The sequence below is a fragment of the Macrotis lagotis genome, chromosome 1, assembly GCF_037893015.1.
Source record: "Macrotis lagotis isolate mMagLag1 chromosome 1, bilby.v1.9.chrom.fasta, whole genome shotgun sequence".
In the NCBI taxonomy this organism is placed as follows: Eukaryota; Metazoa; Chordata; class Mammalia; order Peramelemorphia; family Peramelidae; genus Macrotis; species Macrotis lagotis.
In genome coordinates, this window is record NC_133658.1 from 888,204,197 (window position 1) to 888,227,290 (window position 23,094).

General features: G+C 46.2%; 2 protein-coding genes and 1 pseudogene across 2 annotated transcripts in view; 1 reads left to right on the plus strand and 2 right to left on the minus strand.

The window, feature by feature from the left end:
• LOC141509230 (espin-like) overlaps positions 1-23,094 on the minus strand; it is a 59,057-nt gene that overhangs the window by 12,317 nt on the left and 23,646 nt on the right. The window contains exons 3-7 of the mRNA XM_074218596.1: positions 8,788-8,974; positions 8,516-8,698; positions 7,905-8,036; positions 4,340-4,547; positions 2,565-2,836 (exon numbers count right to left, since the gene is read on the minus strand). Of these exons, the coding sequence (XP_074074697.1) occupies positions 2,565-2,836; positions 4,340-4,547; positions 7,905-8,036; positions 8,516-8,698; positions 8,788-8,974 (982 nt within the window). The remainder of the gene's footprint in view (positions 1-2,564; positions 2,837-4,339; positions 4,548-7,904; positions 8,037-8,515; positions 8,699-8,787; positions 8,975-23,094) is intronic.
• On the plus strand, positions 143-5,837 carry LOC141510253 (uncharacterized). Its single transcript, XM_074220240.1, has 8 exons — positions 143-174; positions 270-451; positions 628-812; positions 949-1,582; positions 1,663-1,743; positions 3,133-3,231; positions 3,335-3,432; positions 4,332-5,837. The coding sequence occupies exons 1-5, from the start codon at positions 143-145 to the stop codon at positions 1,665-1,667; spliced, it is 1,038 nt and encodes a 345-aa protein (XP_074076341.1). The 3' UTR covers positions 1,668-1,743; positions 3,133-3,231; positions 3,335-3,432; positions 4,332-5,837.
• LOC141509228 (alpha-enolase pseudogene) lies at positions 15,744-16,943 on the minus strand (annotated as a pseudogene).

Sequence of the window (23,094 nt, forward strand, 5' to 3'; positions counted from 1 at the left end):
GCAGGGCTCCCTTCTGCTCACGGGGTGGCTGGCCGGGCCTGGTGCCGAGGTGAAGGAGCCAGGAGGGTTGCCCCCAGACGGCAGGGCTAGCCCCCTCGCGCAGGGGGAGCGGCAGGGAAGGCTGGCCGAGGCAGGGGGAAGGATGCTCAAGCGCCTCCGCCGGGCCCCGCCAAGGTCTCCGAGTCGCTAAAGTCCAGTTTCCTCGACGGGCGGGCGCGCCCCCCGAAAGCCCAGCTGCCTCGGGCCGGGTCGGGCCGGTTCTCGATCAGCCCAGAGTCCCCGCAGAGCCCCGGGCAGCGGCTGCCCTACCTGCTCCTGCGCCCGGGGACGCCCCGCTCTGCACCTGCTCTCGGGGGCGGCGCGGACCCGACACCTGCGCTACCCGATCTGCCCTCTCACGTTACAGCGCCGGCCTTGGGCCCGCTCGCCTATCGGCTCCCGGGTCCTGACCGTACCCCACCAATCCGGGGCCGCTGGGCTCCGCCCCCCACCCAGGCCTCCAAGCGGGCAGCTCCCTAGGGAGCCGGGCCACGCCTCATTACCGAAATCTCCTCCGCCCCCCCCCCCCCAGCCCCAGCCTGCCAGATGTTTGCCTCACCCTCACCTTGCCCCCCCCCACTTCACTAGCTTGGGACCCTCACTCAAAGCAAGCTGCCGGGGACCCCGGAGCAATCTGGCCTAGCCTAGACGGCCCAGCTGCCCGACAGGGCTCCGGCGGCCTAAAGCAAAGGGCCCGGGTTTCTCGAGCTCCTCCCCACCCCGTCCCCTGTTCCAGTCCACCTCGACCCCTCCGCATCTGGAAACCCATAGCTGTAAGTGACACCGGCCCCTGCGCCCCATCCTCAGGTTTCAGGGCTCGGGTGACAGCCTCAGGTAGCGCCCGCCCCGTCGATCGTGACTCCGGGAGGAGGAGGAGGCCAGTCCCGGCTTGGGATCGCGAGAAGTTAGGGTAGGGGAGAAAAGGAACGGAAGAAGCCCCCCGGCCCAGCCTCGGTCCCAGGCCCAGCCGTCTGTGTTCACCGCTTCGTGAACCCCCTCCCCAACCCCCCCTTCCCCCCAGCCCCCAGCGCCCATCAAGGGCTCTGCCGACGGGCTCACGTTGCAAGAAACGCGACACCCGTGGATTTATTTTCTGGGCCATCCTGCCCCATCCTTTCTCCCCTAGTCCCCCCGGCCCCTTCCCACCAAACTGCTCTCTCCGCGGGGCGGAGCTGGCCGTCTACCCCGCCTCCGGCCCGCCCAGCTTCGGCCCCAGGCCCATCGCCCAGCCCTAACCGCTTCCTAGCCTCTCGCCAGTTGGAGAACAAAGGAAGAGGCGTAGGCTGGGAGAACTGGGCCCAGTGCTACAAAGGACACTTTGTTGGGACTCCCTGGCGCTCTGGCCGCCAGGCACGCACACAGAAGCACCCTAGGACACGGAGACATGGACAGGCCCAAATCCGCGGCCCCAGGGGCCAGGCACAAGGGCGCAAAGGCCACCAAAGCTCAGCTCCCACAAGCTCAGACATCATTCATGGCCAGCGCTTCCCCCCCACTCCGCCCCCTCTGGATCCCAAAGGACGCCTAGGCAGGAGATACCCAGGTAGCAACACAGTCCTAGAGGGCAACCAGGCTGCTGCCCCACACTCCCTGGCCCTAACCTCTCCTCTTCCCTACCCTCAGGCTGAAGCTGGAAGCCGAGCAACTCTTCTGTATTTCTGACTACCAGGAGAGCATCCTGCCCTTCTCCTGGAATGCCCCAAGGTGTGACCTCTGCCCTTTCCTCTCTGCCTCCTGTTAATAGAACACATCCCACCCTAGATACAGAGCACACGCAGAGACAACTCTTACTGGGGGTCAGATTGCCCCCCCCCCAATTTACTCCCAGAATCCTCGCCATCTTTACACAACTCTACTCCTAGGGGAGAACCAGTCTCTGCCTCTGCCCTCAGCCCCTTTTGGGACTCATCATTTCCTCTCCTCACTTGCTGCTTCTCTTCTCTTCCCATGAATGTAGCTATGTCCAGAATTCCTATCTTTCCTGATAGCTACACACCTCCTCTCTCCTTTCTATCTCCCTTTTATGGCCCCCAGTTTCTGGGGAGAGGTGTTTTCCCAAGTTGGTGCTAGAAAGCTCTGAGGCTTACAGATATCTAATGAACTCTCCTATGTCATCTGGGAAATGTGACACTATCCATTCCCTTCTCCAGCCCCTTTGAGATCTCTCTGCCCCCCAGGATCACCTTTACCACTCGCTATAACTTGGTTTTCCCTTCACATAGATGTTGGGAAGTGAGGGTCATAGTGAGTTCTCCTGCCTACATAGGTCCTTAAATGAGGTTCTTTATGCAACTCAGAGCTTAGGCTCCCCTACCCCAACCTCACAGTAGGACCAGCAGGCTTTAAAAACACTTTTCCTTGGAGGGATAAATGACTCCCCATAGATCCAGACCTCAGTTTAGGAAAGCATCTTTCCCTCCCCCCCCCCCCTTGATGGAGCCCTACCCTGAGTCTGTGGATTGAGTATTAAGATGCTCTGGGGTAGGGGAAGCTGAGCAAACTAGAACTAATCCCATCTCCATTACCTCCCTCTGGAGGGCCTCTCTCTCCACGTGCCGAAGTTTGCTCTTGGCCTGAACGTAGATATCAGCTGTGTGTTGCCCACTGGGGGGCTTGGGAGCTGGATAGGCAGGAGGGGGTGGGGGCATCTGAGTGCCAGGGGGAGGGGGTGGAGGAGGGAAACTGGGTGGGGGTGGTGGAGTGGTAGGGCCTCCCTTCTTCCTGCTATGAAGGCCCATCTCTGGATTCAGCATGTCCATGTAGGTTTGCATGTCTGTCACAGTCGAGTTACGCAGCCCTACCAGAAAGAAATGGAAGAAAAAAAGCAGGGTACTGTTGGGAAACCAGCTGGATCCCAGGGAGATGTGGGGCTGGAGTGGGCCCACTGCAAATATGCTATACCCCAAAGCATCTTGTAGATCCCTTCAGGCCCTTCTTGGGTCATATTTGGGGAATCAGGGACCAGCTCTAATTCCTGAAACTTGAGGAAGGTCATATTAGAACTTCATCTTCAACTGGTACCAGGGAACATTTTAGAGTTTGCCAACTGGGCAATCAAAGCCATAGAGAAATCTAAGGACCTATTTTATACAGCCCCCAACAACAGAGTGAAGACACTGTCCCCAGCCTGAGTGTCTTCCCAAATTTAGCCAGTGGACACAACCCTCAGCATGGCTTACTGTCTTCTATTAGGTAAGCCTCAGCCCCACCACCTTGTTGGCATAGGGTTAGACTTGAGTAGTTCAATAATCAAACTGGAAATGGGGTAAGTTCATAGATCTCTCACTTTTAACAGGAATCGTCTTTCTATGGTTGCTGATCAGCACCTCCCCTCCACGAGTCCTCCCATTTCTCTCCAGGCTAGGAGCTAGAGGATCCTCACTTAGGAACTAGGTATAATAACCCAAGCTCCAGGAATGCTAAAAATAATGCCGTCACAGGCATTTCCAGAATGCTGGAAAGATGGGGGGACAAGGTAGTGTTGGATAGGTTTAGTTATCTGCTCCAGAAACAAGATCTAACTCATCTTAGGCACATGCTACCCCTTTGGCACCTATCTTGATTCCCAGTGGTGCTGTGCCCAGTAGAGACCAACATCAGAGAATCTCTTTTTGGGGAGGGTGAGGGGTCCCTAAAGACACAACTGACTGGAAAGAACTGAAGATTTCCCTCATAAGGGCCCTGTGACCAGTGACTTAAGAAGGGGATGGAGGCAGAGCGTATGGCTCAGATGTGGGGATAGAACTGAAGAAACCATTCCAGTATGATTGGGTGGCCCTTTGGGGCAATGTGATTGTGTAATATATGTGTATATGAGTGTGAAAGTTAATCTTTGCATATTCACAAACCATCTAGGGCTCCTTGGTCAACCTTTCTTCATGGTAGTCTAGATAGTGTTGAGAAATTCTCCAGGAGGAGGATATGGTGGGTAGACCTAGGATGGGGGAAATTCAGGCTGCCTGGTTTGGGCCTGAGACATTCCCTTCCATCTGCTCATCTTGGGTCAACCCCTTCATTTTAAAGACAAAATTGTAGTGCCTGGAGGGCAAATATCTTGCCCACAATCCCACAGCTATTGGCTCTACTACATCACACTACCATGAGAGAATTCCCTGAAGTCATTTGAGATGTTAGACTGAAGAAGACTCCTTAGCAAGCCTTTCTTAGTAAGGTTGCGCTCCTACTCTTTGTCCACATTGAGCCCCCAACAGAGCTGGGAGGCTCTGGGGACTGTAAGGACAAAGAACCCTGTAGCCCAGCACACTATACTTCATTTTTCTCTCATCTTCCAGGTACTCACTAGGCCCTGGGCCCCCCAGGTGGCCTCGGGTGCTAGAGCGGCTGGAGGGACAGGAGTCGTAGTTGGAGAGAGTGCTGGTGGGAGAGCAGAGGTCAAAGTGTGGAGGTTGAGCTGACATGGTGGTATTGGGTGAAGACATGCCCGAGTCTGGCTGCTTGCCCTCTGGCTCCCCCGATGGGTCCCGGGACAGAACTCGGTGTTCCACACTCTGGGGAGAAAAGATAGGTTGTGACAGCCATCCTTGTCCCCAGGGTTCCCGTTGTGGCCCAGAAGTCCCAGAGCCACCGAGTTGATTGTCTGACCAATCTAAGAAGCTCCTTTACGAGCACCCTGATAAGCGGTTATCTAGCCTACGCTTAATACCTTTTTCCTCAAGACAGCCCACCCCATTTTTGAGTTCTAATTGATAGGGTATTTCTAGTACCCATTAAACCAGGTCACAGGGCGGAAGGTCCTGAGGTTGAAGCCACTCCTGCTCCTCACCCCTGGGATGGGCTGAAGCCAAGATCCCCCAAGGCCTACACTTCAGATTCCCAGGGGTCTGTTGCCAGGCCCAGACATGTCCCAGTTCTGTTGTTGGTGAAGATTCTGAATCTGGGACCTCATCTAGGAGCATCTGATTGTATCACATTTGTTGAGCTGAACTTGGATCCCTAAGCTGCAGGGGTTCTCTAGGAAGTGGAATCATATAATTCCGGAATTAGAAGGAACCTCAGCAATCAACTCATACCTGAAGTGGTGGGCAACTAATAAGCAGGAACCCACCACCTGAAGTAGACCAACTTATGATGACCTCTAACTGGGGGGGAGGGAGGAAGGAGCTCTAATCTTAGGACTGTGTGGACTCTGCCTGGAGGCAGGAAGGACCTGCTAGCTATGTGACCCTGGCCAAGTCATTTATCCTCTGTCTGCCTCAGTTTCCTTGAATGTAAACTGGGAATAGAAGTTATTGCATTTAGGATGTTTGTAAAGTGTATCTAGTAGGCACTTAAAAATGCTTATTCCCTTTCTTTCCTTCCTCTCTAATGGTTAGGAAGTTTTATTTTTTCTGGAAATCAAGCCTAAATTTTCCTCTGGGGAGCAGACCCCCTGAAGCCAAACAGAAGGAATTTAGTCTCTCATGAGATAATCTATACTTGAACACAGTTATCATGGTCCCCCCGAGTCTTCAGTCTAACATCTCAAATGACTTCAGGGAATTCTCTCATGGTTAGTGTGATGTAGTAGAGACAATAGCTGTGGGATTGTGGGTAAGATATTTGCCCTCCAGGAACTACCGTTTTTGTCTTTAAAATGAAGGGGCTGACCCAAGATGAGCAGAACATATCACATAATAGAGCACCACCTGGCAGGGCTACCTGCCAGGTGAGCTCAATGGGTATCAGATCCAATCATAGCAATCTCATGGTATCTAGACAACATGGCGACTTTGAATTCTTGGAGGTGCTCCCATCTGTACTTCTTTATGGCTGTTCATTAAAACATATCAAAGCATATATCTATGGCATAATATATTCCAAGTTTTTAGAAGAAATGTTCTGTTGCTCTTTTTTGCATTTTATTAAATGCCCTTTCAATGGGGAAAAATGAAGGGGTTGAACTAGGTGATTTCTAAGGTAAGAATTATAAAGAAGAGAGTGATTCTTAGAGTACGAGATCACACCAGTCACCCAAGTGTCCAAAGCCAAATGATGTAGTTTTCTCATGCCAGTACTTAGATCCTGAGAGAAAGACTGGTGTTGGTAGCAGGGTAAGGTTCTGTATTTACTCTACTCCTTGATGTCTCACCAGAAAAGGGTGATGGGAGCTCCCACTTCTGAATGCCCCCAGGTGCCTGTGACTAGCCAGAAATAGGAGGGAAAGGTCAGGGCAGGGCCTGCAATTCAGTCCCCACAGAATTGCAGAATATGTGTAGCAAGGGAGCACAGAGGTTATCTAATTCAGACCTTTCCCTGTATAAGTCTCCTTTATACTATCTAGACAAGTGAAGTCTAGTACTTTCTCTTCTCAAGCAACCTTTCTCCCTCCCACCACCTTTTTGGACAGCTTGGATTATTCCCAGTGTTGTTACTTCTGCTCATTGCGTTTCGTTTGGCCTCAGAGTCAAGGAGAATGATTCCAATGCTGTATCTGAGAACAAGTCTTGAAGGAAGCTTTGCCCCACTGCCAGCCCTGAGATGTGGAACTAGCATCTGCCCTTCTCCGAGGCCGACATCTTTGAATGGGTGTCAGGAATCAGAAACACGTTACGTTTATTCACAGAGGTCAAACCTGGATAGGACAGGACCATCCAACTGCAAGCTGAGTAGCTATACCAAAATTTGAATAGCTATTTTCAAGACCACCCTGTATTCTTCCAAGCAAGTAGAACCTCACCTGTGCTCCCTTTGGTGCATTTCTGCCACTGGCCTTTGGGCAGGAGCCCAAGGAGATTAAGAATAGCTTAGTGCCAACATCAAGTAAGATATCCCCCTCTCTTGGCCCTCCTCTGGACACCACCCATCCTGATGCCCTTAGGAGAACCCAGCCCCCTGCTCTAGCCCTGTACCCTCTATGCCTAGGCTCCCTCCTCAGGGCCCAGGACTTGCTGCGAGACTTGGGGGGACACTGCTTACATTACCCATGTTGCTCTCCGGATTGCTGGTCCCTGGCTCACCGGGTAGCCCTTGGCTAGCTCAGAGAGGAGAGAGGAGAGGATGTCTTCTCTGCCTTGGTATCTCCGCAGCCCCATGCCCCCACCCTTCCAGCCTGGTAAGTGTCACAGGTCCTCAGGGAGAGCCTGCTGCCTGCCCCGCCCATCACTGGGTCCCAGGTAACGTCCCAGCTGCTGCTTCTTATTGGACTCCATAATGAGGGACTCAATGAGTATTTTCCTTTTCTGGGGCAGCAGTCCTTGGTGACTTTCAGCCTGTCACTGCCACAGCTGGGGCCAAACAGGATGATACCCAGAGCAGAGTGAAAGAGCGAAGATGGGAGAGAATAGCTGGGGTTCAGGACCTACAGGCAACCTCTACCCACTCTTGGTTTCCATGATCCAGGAGAAGCTAGTTGGGGATGGGACACTTAGGTGTGACCTCAGCTTGAAATGACCCCTCTGCCAACTGGTCTCATTGAACATGGGATTGATAGTGAGTGGATGTGGAAAGAGCCTTGGATTGTGAGGCCAAGAATCTGAGTTCAAATGTTAGTTCTGCTACTTATTATGGTACCTATTTACTCATGTCAACTTCCTCTTGGCAAAATGAAGGGATGGCACTTCTGTGTCACTCCCTCTCTTCACCCTACAACCTATGGATCTGGGGAAACCTATGGATCTGGTACCATACATGGCTCTCTTCTCGGAGTAAGTTCAAATACTTATGGTTACAAAATGAAAAGATGTCATTTATTCCCTCTTAATCCCAGTTTATGGACCCTATGAAATCTATTCATAGTCCCCAGAACTAAATGCTCTAAGGTCCTTTATAACTCATTTTAAGGCATCAACTGGCTTCCTCTCATACATTGAGGGAGGTCTACCCTTTCCCCATGCTGGCAATCTCCCAGGAGTGGGACTTGGTCATACCATGTTCTCCACACTGCGAAGGTAGCGGGTACAGTGGCTGTGCCCATTGTAGTCGGAGAGGTCAGCAGCTGTGTAACCATCCCGATCCCGAATATCCAGCTCTGCCCCATTCACTACTAGGATCTGGCAACACTAAGGGAAGGATGAAGGGGACAGTGAGAGGAGCACCACTGGCCAGGTGAGCTCAGACGCAATAGGGCCAAGGAGAACGTATGGTTGTGTTGTTAAAGTTGAAGGGTTAGGAGGGACAACATCCATTCTCACGCTTTTAGACTGTGATGGTGCCCCACCATTGAGCAAGGTCTCCTTGTGAGGAGGTGGGAAGTCAGGGGCTCAAGAGGCTGTAGCACTGGACCGGGAATCAGGACGATCTATGCTTCTGGCTGATGCTCCTGACATGGAGGTGGGAAGAGGGAGGGGTTGGGAAGAGGTAGTACTGATGTCAGCCAAGATCCTGAACCCAGTTCTGCCAGGGGCTGGACCCAAAGGTAGTAGTGGGAGGAGAGGGTCTAATTTGAAGGAGGAAGGGGGAGAGGCTGGGTCATGCTCCCATTAGCACCCCACCCCAGCTTGAGCCCCCTGATGGCTGGTTCTCTCTGGCCCGGCCTGACCTCCAGCTCCCCGTTCTCAGCAGCATCGTGCAGGGGGGTCCCACCCCACAAGTCAGTGGTTATCTCCCCGCCATGCAGCAGTAGCCAGCTGAGCACCTTGGCGTGACCCCGGCTGGCAGCGAAGTGCATGGCAGTGGCCCCATCATCATCCTGCTCTGAAAGGCTAACATCAGTGCAGCTCACCTGGCATGGAAGACAAAAGGAGGGTCATGGAGCCATTTCCCCCTCGCTCCCCACTCCTTTCCCTTATCCCCACAGCCCCTGGTACCTACCAGCCACACGATGATGGGACTGTGGCCCATCTGGGCAGCAGCGTGAAGAGGGGTCATCCCATCACTGGCACGTGTGTGTGGGTCAGCCTCACACTCTTGTACCAGGTACTGCGTTACCTCCAGGTGGCCCTCCTGGCAGGCCAGGTAGAGGGGTGTGGCACCATTCTTGGTTTGAGCACTTATCCCCCTGGAAACAGAGAAAATACACACACACACACACACACACACACACACACACACACACACACAGAGAAACTGTTAGAGAAATATCCATCCTCCCTCCTCTCTACCTGTCCTTCCAGACCCAGGTAGGATAAGTACCTGAATAGCTACCAGTACCACTTATGTTCATTCTGTCAGCAAATACCACCTCTGTTCTCCTTGGCTTACTTCTGACTACTGGTTTTTGGTCAGGAGCCCAAAGGTCTGCTCCTTGCTGTTACCTCTGAGAACCCTCAAGGGAGGGTTGACATCTCCCACTGCAGGACCTTTTAAAACTTAAAGGACTGAGATGTGAGTCTATGCCTTATGGACTCTCACAAGGTCTAGTGTAGATACTGAAACTAAGATAAGAGATGGGAAATCCACTCTCCCCTCTCCTCCACCTCCTGGCTTTTCTAATTTCTTTCCAGACACAGCGTAGTGCTTTCTCCTTCTATCTCCCTTGTATATACAGTGTCTAGTCATGTTTTTGTCCAATTAGAATGGGGGCTCCTTGGCACCCAAGACTGATTTTGCCTTTCTTCACATTGGCCAAAGTGTGGACTTAGTGGATTTGTGTTGACAGATTCATTCCCCAGCTTCCCCTTGATTAGGAATGCAGTGTTCAAAGGTAGTTGGATTCAGATTGAATGCATGGTGAACCTTGGTTCTATTGGGAAGAAGACTAAAACGAGACTCAATGACTTTCTCTTGGTGAAGAAGAGGAGGGGGACTTCTAGGTCCCAAATGTTGCTCATCTTATATAATCCGATTGCTGTTTTGATTGATTTTGTTTTTCTTTGAGTCATAAGAGTTCATGATGTCGGGTTCAGAGTTACTGGAAAATGTTTGAGATAGAAAAAAGCAACAGTAAATCAGAGAGAAAGGGAGAGTGAAAGGGCAGAGTAGGAGGGAGAGAAAAAGAGGAAGACAGAAACAAGAGAGCAGAGACAGAGACAGAACGAAGGTGTGAGAGAGAAGGAGAGGGAGGGAAAGAGGAGAGAAAAAGAGAGAGATTCAGACAGAGAAATAGAGAAGAGAGACAGAGATAGAGAAAGGAAGAGAGATTTGAATTCTGCCTCTGATACTAGCTATGTGATTAGAGGCAATTCACTAAACCTCTCTGATGCTCAGTTTTCTTTTTTTTTAGGTTTTGCAAGGCAAATGGGGTTAACTTGCCCAAGGCCACACTGCAAGGTAATTATTAACTGTCTGAGGTGGGATTTGAACTCAGGTACTCCTGACTCCAAGGCCGGTGTTCTATCCACCGCGCCACCTAGCCACCCCTGATGCTCAGTTTTTTCAAGTAAAAAAAAGTGTAGAGAGGTAATATCTCAAGTAGGGTAATGACAATCCTATTTTATAGGATTATGGGAAGAACCAAATGAGATAATCTATGTAATGTACTTTGTAAACTTTAAAGCACCTTACTTTAATCTAGTCATATCCTACCTACTCTCCAATAGAATGCAAGTTTACTGAGGGCAGGAGCTATATATTTTGAATCTTTGCATCCCTAAGGACTTAGCCCAGTGCCCTGAAAATACTCAATGGATACTTGGTGTGACAGAATCTAGACTTCTGGAGGGGCATGAAATGTAATTCTAGACCCATACCCCATTTTTCCTCATGGCCTCCTCCTCAAGTCGAGACTCCCTTTAAGAGGCACTGGTGCAAAGGATAACCTCCCTGTTCTTTTTCAACTACAGTGGGTTACAGATACTTCTGTTGTTACTAGGGACCCAGAACCCCTTCCCTATTTCAGGTTTTTTTTTCTCCCTGGCTTCTCTGTTTCCCAGATCCCCAAAGCCCCTGGCTCTCAGACTCCAGACTTTAGGAGATCAAGGCTCTTGGCACACACCCTCAGTGGAGGATACAAATTTCAGAAGTTGTCTCTTCATTCTTTAGGAATGTTAAAGGTGATTGGATTCTGGAAGAAGATATATGTAACTTAGTAGAGCAGGAAGGAGTCAATGTTGTTTTACATTTGCTTCTCCTGCTCATTGCCTTCCTTCATTTCCTTTCCCCCTTTCTCTCCATTAGAGGCTTAGCAACCTGCCCACTTGATCCTGTTTCCTGGGCTATTTTGGGCTCCTGGAATTTTGCTGCCTTAGAAATTAAGCAGATTAAGAATCTGATGAATACATAGACATTGTACTCCTTCCCTGACCCAAGGATAGGGAAAAGCTCTAACTAGATTGAGACCAATAATGCTTTGTCCCTGGGGGCCTTGTGATCAATACTTGTATTCTTTTATTAAGCAGAAAATAATTGGACATGGCTCCTTGCTAGCAATCAAGAATAATTAGCTGGTGTAGGAATTGCCACTGTCTTTCTCTTTCCCTCTTACCCCAGGAAGATGCATCCCAGATTAATTTTGCTCCTCCCTCATCCCATTGTACTTCTTTCCCCTGTGATTTGGAAGGCTTCTGGTGGCTCTACCACTGGCCAAGAGGGCCAGATTCCTGAAAGGGAATGTCTCTATCCACAAAACTTTATCAGTCGGATTCGAGGTTCTTTCCCTCCACTCCCACTGAACTAGATTCTAGGATCATTTAGCATGTACATTTGGTACTAGATTCTTGAATCTAGAACTAGCAAATGCCTGGTTCCCATCCTCTGATTGCAAGAAACTCTATCAGAGAAATAGAGCACTTTCATTGAGTTCTCAGCACTGTCCAGGAGGCTTGGAGAACTTTGTCCTAGGTCATAGAAATGGTCTTGGAGCTGATAAATTGGGGCACTATTTAAGGGGTACCTGGCCTGGGAGAGGAGTCCATGAGGACCTTGAAGTTCATCATCTTGGTCCAGCCCTGCCTCTTGGATTAGGAATATTATATTTAGTGGAGAGACTCTCTCTTTTTTCGACTTCAAGGTGGGAGAGAGGGAGAGAGCCCTTCTCTTTTTCTGGGGTTTATTGTAGGATTAGATGACCTTGGATGTTGTTAAAGATGTGGGCACTAGGTGGTGGTGTAGCCTAGATCCAAATCCCAGAATCTGTTCCTCCCATGGAGAGGAGATAGGAGAAAGTATACCCTATTTTTCCATGTATCCCATGGTGCCCAGCTCTGCCTTGTCCTGCCCACTATGGCCCATGGGTGGGTTTTCATAAAGCAACTATGATTGTAGGTGCCAAATTAACTCACCTCTCAACCTTCCCACGTTCCCAACTCCCCAAATCTTCTGTTCGACTCAGATTACTTCCTGTCCCTTTCAGAAGATATTCTCTGACCACCTGCACTTCTTTCCCTTTCTCCCCATCTATAATATATCTTTGTATTTATATATATGTATATACATAATATATGTAGATGAATATATAATATCCATCTGGTATCATACTCTCACTTTCCCCCCACAATTAGACTGTACAAACTCTTAGAGGGGACACTTATCTTGAATCTATTTCAATTCCCCACACCACCCTGTGCCCTTCATCTATGGAGTAGGCACTAAGTACGGATTTGTTGATTGAATAATCTCTATTTGTGCCCATACATAGCAAATGGACAATCACACATTCATATCATCGCCTGTTTGCCAAGTATGCATATTGCCTTATACCCTCCAAACTCTCGCTGACAGCCCCATACCCAGATCCCTTGGAGGCAGCCCCCAGATGCCACCCCTGATACCCCATGTACACACCTGCTTGTGTATCCGGTACTCAGTAAAAACCTGTTTAATATTTCACAAAGAGCTGGCAACTTGCCCACCTCTCTATTACCTTTCAGGATCATAGTTGTCTGAATTATTCACCTGGTCCCCAAGAGGGGAGAGGACCCAATGCACCTGGCAGCTGAAGAGCTAGACAACAGTCATCCATGGATCCCTGGAATTCCCCACCCTCAAGTCTCCAAGTCTCTCCCTAAAATCCCCCAGTTCTGCTTTGCTGAAGACCTAAAAGGGACAAGACTTATGGATGAGATTGGCTAAGGGCCCTCAATTCTGTTGGCCTATTTCAACACTCCCAGAGAATATGCCAGGTCTAGGGCACTGTGCCCAGCTTAAACCCAGCCCTGGCTTCTGCCAGCTAAGAGCCTTTCTATAGGGCAAACTGGCACAATAAAAATGTTGGGCTATAAACAGGAGTCTGAGATAAGTGGGGGTGGGCATCAGTGTCTTTTTTTTCCATCAGATAATTCCAACTTGGGACAAAGAAGCCTTATATCCTAGAGTGCAGGCAAGCCTTTCCCCACTTCATTTCCCCAAGCCTATTTGTGGGAATTTTTGTGTGGCCCATGACCAGCCTCCCTACTAGGATTAAGAGTGTTTGACCACTCTGGCTGCCTTGGGCTAGCTGGGTAGGAGAGGAAATACAAAGCTAGCTTTGAACAGGCCCCTGTGCCCACAGAGACCCTACAGAAAAAGCATAGAAATATTGAGCTCTTCCATCTCTGCTACCATCCTCCATTGGTGTCTCCCCTGACTGAAAGAGGATGAAGGTATTGTAGTGAATAGAGAACTGATCTGAATTCAAATTCTGCTTCAGGCATTTTTTTTTAGGTTGTTTTTTTTTTGCAAGGCAAATGGGGTTAAATGGCTTGCCCAAGGCCACACAGCTAGGTCATTATTAAGTGTCTGAGACCAGATTTGAACCCAGGTACTCCTGACTCCAGGGCCGGTGCTTTATCCACTGCACCACCTAGCCGCCCCTCAGGCATTTTTTGAAAACTATTCTTAAGTTACATGATAGCTCCTCCATTCTCCCTCAGGGCTCTTACCCAGCCTTACCAGGAAGGGGTTAATCTGCCAGGACTGATCCTTCTAGCCTCTGCATCCAGATGGAGTAGGTTAATCCTGAGAGTCACCTAGTTTTCCGTGGGGCTCATCTACGCCATGGGGTAGCCAGTTCCAGAAAAGGGAGGAAAGAACTTTGTGTTGGGCCCCAATTTTGTCATCTATCAAAAAGAGGGAGGTGAACCAGAAGATCTCTGAGGTCAATTTTGGCTCTTTTTTGTGATCCTATGATCCCATTTAATGAGATGTATCATGTTAGATTGCATTGGAGAAGGGATAAAAAAAGAGTAGAGTAGAAAGACCACCCAACACATGAGTCTACATTATGCACCTAGCATCATATACTGGAAGTAGTTATAGACGGGGTCCCATCCTGCTCTGCAATTTGCTACTTGTTTGATGGAGCATATATCTTCTCTGACCCTCACTCTCCTCCTCTGCATAATGAGCTCTTTGGACTCAATGATCTCTAAGTTTCTTTCCAGTTTTAAATTTTTGATTCTTATGGCCAGTAGACTAGACACTTGGGGAGTTCAGAAAATGGGGAAGATGGGATACTGTCCTCAAAAAAACTAAGAGTTTAAGAAGGCCTAAAGATTGATTAGCTGTGAGTGTGCAGCCAGCATAACCCTCCTATGTGTGATCCTTTGGTCCTTGAAGGTGGAATTTGTTTGGAGTTTTTTTTAGGTTTTTGCAAGCCAATGGGGTTAAGTGACTTGCCCAAGGCCACATGGCTAGGTAATTATTAAGTGTCTGAGACTGGATTTGAACCCAGGTACTCCTGACTCCAGGGCCTGTGCTTTATCCACTGTGCCACCTAGCTGTCCCCTGGAATTTGTTTTTAATGTTAATTGAATTTCAATATTAGTAGTTTCCTTTGTAATACTATGTATTTTATGCATTTTAAAACATTATTCTGAAGAATCTATAGATTTCATTAGAATGCCCAAGGATTCCAGGACACCAGAAAAAGGTGAAAAACCCCTGTTTTCATGGTTTTCAAAATGGCGACACTCTGAGGTAGGCAACTAGTATCTCTCCTCCCTTCTTTGCAGCTAAGGATTCAATATTGACATTCAGCCTGGGGTATAAACTGGATCTAGGGGTAAGGGAAGGCAGTGGGTGGATGAGGAGAAGATTTCTATCTCTTAGTTCAGGCATACCTAATTTTATCACGCTTTGATCTATTGGGCTTCACAGATATTATATTTTTTATAATTTGAAGATTTGAAACAATCCTGCCTCAATTAAGTCTATTAATACCATTTTTTTACAACTTCTTAAAGATTTTATTTATTTTGAGTTTTACAATTTTTCCCCAATCTTGCTTCCCTCCCCCATCCCCCCCAGAAGGCAATTTGCCAGCCTTTACATTGTTTCCATGGTATACATTGATCCAAATTGAATGTGATAAGAGAGAAATCATATCCTTAAGGAAGAAACATAAAGTATAAGAGATAGCAAGATCAGACAATAAGATATCAGGTTTTTTTCTAAATTAAAGGTAATAGTCCTTGGTCTTTGTATTCATGCCATTTTTTTTTTTTTTTTTTTTGGATTACTGAATACTTTTATTCTGCACACAGAAACCACTAAAGGATCTGGCCCATGGGCTTGTTAAGGGGCTGCATCACAAGTATATGACTCTGCACATCAACACTGGGGGTGGGGGTAAGAACAGATCATTCTACCCAGTCACAAGATGAGGTCTTCCAAAAAAGGACCAAATGATCAGGTACTAGAAGCAGTGAGAACACAGAAAGGTGGAAGAGAGCGGGATGGAGTTATGTAGTGCTGAGCCCCCATCCCCAAAACAAAACTGCTCTATTACTTGGTGCTGCCCATTCTTTGGAGGACTTCTACTGTGGTAACTGTCACCTACCAGCTCTGAGGCTTCATGGTCATGGAGCTTATCTGGCCAGAGGGTTTCTGAAGTTCCTTCCAGCGAATTTAGCCTTGCTGCCCAGTTCTTCCTCAATTCTGAGAAGTTGGTTATACTTGGCCAAATGCTCAGATCAGCAGGGGGCCCCAGTCTTGATCTGCCCAGTGCAGAGACCCACCACCAGGTCTGCAGTGAAGGTATCTTCAGTCTCTCCAGAACGATGGGAAACCATTACTCCCCACCCATTGGACTGGGCCAGCTTGCACGCCTGGAGAGATTCGGTCACGGAGCCAATCTGGTTCACTTTGAGCAGGAGGCAATTGCAAGCTTTCTCATTCACAGCCTTTTCAATGCACTTGGGATTGGTCACTGTGAGATCATCCCCTACAACCTGGATGCCTGCAGTTTCAGTAAAATTCTTCCAAGGTTCCCAATCATCCTGGTCAAAGGGATCTTCAATAGACACCACTGGATAGTCCTGGATGAAGCTCTTGTAAAGGTCCCCAAGCTCAGCAGGTGAGATGTATCTGCTGGGATCATCAGGAGACTTGAAGTCCAAGTCATATTTCCCAGACCGGAAGAATTCAGAGGCAGCAACATCCATGCCAATTACAACCATGTCAGGATAGCCAGCCTTGCCAATCGCTTCCTTCAGCAGCTCCAGAGCTTCTTTATTCTCCAGGATGTTAGGAGCAAAGCCACCTTCATCTCCTACATTGGTGGCACCCTGTCCATATTTCTTCTTAATCACATTCTTCAGGTTGTGGTAGATCTCAGCTCCAATGCGCATGGCCTCCTTGAAGTTTGATGCTCCAACAGGGAGGATCATGAACTCTTGCATTGCTAGCTTGTTACCAGCATGGGAGCCACCATTGATCACATTGAAGGCCGGAATTGGCAGGATGACTTCTTCATTGCCTGCAAGATCAGCAATATGGCAGAACAAGGAGACACCTTTCTCTGCAGCCCCAGCCTTACAAACAGCCAGAGACACCCCCAATATGGCATTTGCTCCAAATTTAGATTTATTCTCAGAACCATCCATTTCTATCATCAATTTGTCAGTCTTCTCCTGCTCTACAATATTCAGTTTCTTGCTAATCAGGGTCCGGGCGATAGTTTTATTGATGTGCTCAACCACTTTTGAGACACCTTTCCCCATATAGCGGGTCTTATCATTGTCTCAGAGCTCCAGGGCTTCATGGATGTCAGTAGAAGCCCCACTGGGCACAGCAGCTCTGAAGAGACCTTTTGAAGTGTAGAGATCAGCTTCAATGGTGGGGTTTCCACGAGAGTCAAAGATCTCTCTTGCAATGATGTTGAGAATCGACATGTTGAATTTCTGGATGGGGCTGTGGCTCCGCCGAGGCTATTCATGCCATTTTTCCAACAGCATGTGCTCACATCATATCTCTGTGTCACATTTTGATAATTCTCACAATATTTCAAACTTTTTCCTCTATTATTATATCTGTGATGGTGATCTGTGATCCCTGATTTTTGATGTTACTCTTGTAATTGTTTTGGGGTGCCTCAAACTTCATCCATATAATAGGATGAATGTAATCTATAAAATCTGTGTGTTGACTGTTCCATTGACTAGCCTTCCCTTTTCTCTCTCCCTATTCCTTGAGACCCAACAACATTGAAATTTGACCAATTCCTAACTATATAATGGACTCTAAGTTTTCAGGTGAAAGGATGAGTTGATAGATGTGACAAACTTCATTGTTGCTTTATTTTTATTGGGGTTTTTTTAGGTTTTTGCAAGGCAAATGAGGTTAAGTGGCTTGCCCAAGGCCACACAGCTAGGTAATTATTAAGTGTCTGAGGTAGGATTTGAACTCAGGTACTCCTGACTCCAGGGCCAGTGCCCTATCCACTGCGCCACCTAGCCACCCCAACACCTTTTTTTTAAATAGTAGATCTCCTCACCCACCCACTGTCTTCCCTTACCTCTAGATTCAGTTTGTACCCCAGACTTTATGCCAATGGATGACTCCTCAGCTAAAAAGAAGGGAGTGGAGAAACTAGTTGCACTCCTACCATAGAGTATTGTCATTTTGAAAACCAAGAAATAGGAATTGGAAAGTGAGGAGATGCCCATCAGATGGGGAGCTGCTGAATAAGTTGTATATATATATTTCAATGGAATATTACTGTGGTATAAGAAATGATGATCAGACAAATTTCAGAAAAACTTGGAAAGAATTTTATGAACTGATGCAAAGTGAAATGAACAGATGCAGGAGTACACTGTACACTACTGCAGCAAAACAAGATCAATTGTGAATGAGTTACCTATTCTCAACAATACAATGATCCAAAACATTCCCAAAGGACTCATGATGAAAAATGCTTTCTACCTCCAGAGAAAGACCTGAGGGAGTCTGAATACAGAATGAGACATACTATTTTTTACTTTATTTTTGTGGGTTTTTTACACTTGGATTTGTGTCTTCTTTCACAACATGATTAATATGGTAATATTTTTATGTAATTGAATATGCATAACCTAACAAATTGTTTACTGTTTCAAGGAGGGTGGATGTGAGGAAATCAGAGAAAATTTGGGACTCAAAAGTTTAAAAGATTAATGTTAAAATGTGTCTTTACATGTAATTGGAAAAAAATAAAATGTCACTTTTAAGAATGATTAAATTAAAATTAAATTAAATTAAAAATTAAAAATGATTAAAAAAACCTTAAAAAAACCCACTCTGAGCATTAACATCTAAGCAAGACCCTCCACCAGCAAAAAAAGATTACAATTCACTGAAGACTTAGATGATGGCTAGCATTTTTAGCAATAAAGCATTTTTTATTGTTATAAACATTGATTTTTCAACCATAGGATTATTGCACACTTAATAGACTACAATATATTTATATGCAGTGGGCCTTGGGATCCATGTGTGGATTTCAGGGGAGTCTGTCGACTTGAATGGGAAAAAGTAACATCTTTATTTTCATTAACCTCTAACTAAAAATTAGCATTTCCTTCAATTATCTGCAGATACTTTTCTGAGAAGAGGTCCATTGGTTTTGCCAGACTACCCAAGGGATCCATGACACAAAAAAAGTGAAGACTCCTTACTACAGATCCACCCTCCCCTCTTCACCCCATCCCTGCCAGGCAGAAGATATTTAAATCATTTTATTAATTGTATCTCCAGTGCTTAAGGCAGAACCTGGCAAATAGAAAGTGCTTAATAAATGCTTATTGGATATTGGAAGTTAGTTAGCTCTTGGTTTCTCAGAATTGACAAATTTTTGCCACAACTCAACATGTATGCTTTATTAAAAAAATGATGTTCTTTGAGAATCACAGACTGAAGCATTCTTTTTTGTTTGTTTGCAGGGCATCTAAGGTGGTACAATGGATAGAGAACTGGCCCTGTAGTAAGAAGTACCTGAGTTAAAATTTGATCTCAGACACTTAATAAGTACCCTAGCTGTATGACTTTGGGCAAGTCACTTAACCCCATTACCTTGCCAAAAAAAAAATGAAAGAATGTTTCTTTGCCTTTAGATGAATTTCCTGGTGAAATGAGATTTTAAAAAACTTTTTGCTTGAAGGGTGGCTAGGTGGTGCAGTAAATAGAGCACCAGCCCTGGAGTCAGGAGTACCTGAGTTCGAATCCTACCTCAGATGCTTAATAATTACCTAGCTGTATGGCCTTGGGCAAGCCACTTGACCCATTTGCCTTGCAAAAATCTAAAAAATCTAAAAAAAAATTTTTTTTTTTGCTTGAATAAAACAAAGATTCTAGTTCTCCCACAGTGGAAAGATCCAAATTGCTTCCTTGCTAGTACTTTAACAGATCACTGACATGTGATTAGAAAGGATCTTATAGACTATGGAGTCCAACTCTCTCTCATGTTAGAGATGAAGAAACTGAGGCAAACAGAGGTGAAGTAACTTGTTTAGGGTTACACAGCTAGTAAACATCTGAGGAGGGTTTTAACTCAGGTCTTCCTCACTTCTTGTCCAGCACTCTATCCTCTCTGAAAGCCAGCTATTTTAGACCCCTTTCCATTAATTAGGGGGAAGGAAACATTCCTCCCTCCCCATTTCTACCCTTCCACTGTCTCTGGGCTGGTGAGTAGACTGGGCTGGTGAATGGAGCCCTCCCAAGGACCAGGGTGTCCATGATGAGGGTGGAGGTAACAGTAGGATGTTCTGCCCAGAGTTCAGGAGGCCCTATTTTGTACATCAAAACATCTTGAACTTGTAAAAAATTCAAGAATTCATAGAATCATGGAATTTTGAGAATTGGGCAGGACCTCAGTGACCATCTAGTCCAGTTCTTACCCAAAAGGATCTCAACTGGGCAAACATTTATTAGGTGCCTATTATAAGCAAGGCACCATACTAGTCATTGGGAATTCAAAGATAAAATGAAACACAGATCTTGACTTAGTGGGCTTATATATTCTTATATATTCTACCAAGACTGGCACAAGATAAGGAAAGAACAGTTGTTTTGGGGTCAGAAGGGATAGCTTCAAATTTTCCTTTGGCATTTACTACTGATATTTGCCTTTCCCACTCTGTCCACTCCAACTGGTGCTTTCTCTCTATTATTAGCTCCATTTACTGGATATATCTTGTATGTCCAATGTTGAGTACCGGCTGCTTCTTGGATTCGACTGTAAGCTCCTTGAGGACAGGGACTGTGTTTTTGTCTTTCTTCGTATGTCCAGTGCTTAAGCAAAGTATTTGGCCCCTAGTAAGAAGGTAATCAGTGCTTGACTGACTGGCTAATTGTGTGACCTTGAACAAGTTACATACTTCTTTGGATCTCAGTTTCTTTATATGGTAAATGAGGGATAGTCTCCAGAGGTCCTTTTAGCTCTTTCAATTATGATTCTTTCTCTCTTGCATTAATAACCAATTACTGTATGAGGACCAAGGTTTTTCCCCTATTCTATTTCCTCATCCAGGAATTCACCAGAGTGGGAAATCTTTGTGAAAGATTTATCCAATCAGGATAGCTAAATTCTAATCAAAGACAGTAAAAGAAATTCTAAATTTGGGTTAATGTGTGCATTCTGCTCATTGTATTTGCTCAGATAGGTCTGGGAAAACATGAAACCTCCCTTTTGTCAGACAGGTGATAGGGAAATTAATGTCACTTTGACCAAGATTTGGGTGATCCAAGTCCCAAATCCCCAAAACCTCACTGTAATATAGTACAACCTTGTACTATATTATTGTAATTGTAATACTCATTCTTTCCTTAATTGCTACTCAGAGTTGATTGTCAACCTCAGGAGCATCTGTTCTTCCAAGGGTATATAATCCGTGAGCCCACCACCATGAGAGGTCTTTTGTCTAAAAGAGAATGCCAAATGTCCATCCTTTTATTGATCAGCATGCTGACATTATTTAATAAAATGAATAAATTATTTAGGAACCTTGTCTGTTGAACTTTTTAAATGCTACAACACTTTTGGGTTTCTTAGAAACAAGGGTACACGAGCAAGAACAGAATCAAAGCTGTTGGAACATTTGAAGTGGAGCAGAGCACTAATGAAGATCTAGTTTTAATAGTGACATCAACTTTTCTAAGTGGCACAGAGGCCCCTAGTTTGGATCAGAGCCTGGAACACTGACGAGGTAGGGCAATGAAAGGACACAGAGGAGACAGAGCTATGAAAGGACCATGAATTTTTCCCAGAGAAACAGTACAGGCAGTGCCTAATTGCTAGCCATAGGAACCATAGGGTAGACACTGGGCTTTGTTTCTGCCCTTGGCAGAGGCCAAGGTCCCATGAGGGACATGTCTGGGAGGTGCTAATAGAGAAGGATGGGACCTCTGGGAAATTCTGGGCTCCAGGCCCAGCTTTCTAGAAGCAGGCATAGATTTTTTAGATAAGGGGACAAAGAAATACCTAGGAAAACAACTTAAGAAGAATGCTTCTGCCATCATGGCCCCCAAAGCAATAGTCCCCAATTTTTTCCCCAAAGGGTTCCTACTTTCCTTAGTACTGGCACCTACATTTCAAAGATCTATTATTTTAAATCATTGGAAGGGAAGAACCTATTCTCTTCATCAGTGAAGACAGCAACCTCTCTATACATAAATTTGTCTCCATGAGTTGCTGTGGTTAGAAGTTCATCAGTGAGTGGCCTCCCTATTGGGAATGAACCTTTCCAGATTGGTCTAGGTTCTTCCTTTGAGGACAGATATATGGAATGTCTGTATTTGGAGCCTCTGTGGAATGGTGAGAGCTGTCAGTGCTTGGGCTCTAGGGATTGTGGGAAGATGAAAATAAGTGAGGATCTATAGAAACATAGATAACCCACAAATGCCCCAGGAAAGTTATAAAAATGCACCCAAAGGAATGATGATAAAGAAAACCAATAAGAATCAGTTATGTACTTCTCTACCCAGTCCATGACTACACAAAAAAGACTTTCAGTAGTATTCTGAGCTGGGTAGAGGCAAGCAAGTATAAGTGATGGTAAAATTTGGAAAAAACCTTGTGCTCCAACAGGAGAGAAAACTGGAACAGCCAACAGTTCAGGACAGAACCTATGATCTTCTGGCATAGTCCCCAACAACCTAGGTCACCTCTGTACTGACATAGTGAAGCTTGGGAAGGAGAATACATTAGGTACTTAAGAAATGCTTAAATGAATTTGCATTCTCCATCTCCTTGTCCCTTCACTAGACCAGAAACAAGTCAAGAAATCCAGACTCTAGTTACAGCTTTGGTATCTCCCCATACCTGAACTGCTCTCCCTTCCCATCTTTTCCTCCTGGTTTCCCTGGCTTCATTCAAGTCCCTCCTAAAACTTCACCTTCTACAGGAAGTCTTTCCAGATTCTCCTTCATTCTAGCACCTTTCCACTGAAATGACTACCAATCTCTTCTGTCTACATTTTGTTTGTATATAGTCACTGGCATAATGTCTTCTGTAAACTCCTGAGGGCAGATCTTTTGCTTTTCTGTATATCTCCAGAGCTTAGCAAAGTGTCTCCTGGCATAATTTACTATACTATACTATATATTTTTTCTCTCCCTCCTTCCTTCCTTCCTTCCTTCCTTCCTCCCTTCCTTCCTTCTTTCCTTCCTTCCTTCCTTCCTTGCTTTCTCTCTCTCTCTCTCTCTCTCTCTCTCTCTCTCTCTCTCTCTCTCTCTCTCTCTCTTCCAATTACTTAGAAAGATAAATTTCAACATCTATTTTTTGAAAAATTTTGAGTTCCACATTTTTCTTTCCTCCTTCCTGCCCCCTTCCCCTTGACAAGTAATCTAATATAGGTTATACATGAATCACTAGCACATTATAATGTAATAAATTCTTAATAAATATTTATTGACTGACCTAGAAAAGTCATTCAACCTTTTTGGACTTCAGTTTACTAATTGCTCAAAGGAGGATAATCACAGTTCCATCTCAACAGAACACAAACTGGGTTTAGAGGCAGGAACATGTGAGTGAGTTCAGATTTGACCAAGACAGTTCTAGGTGAT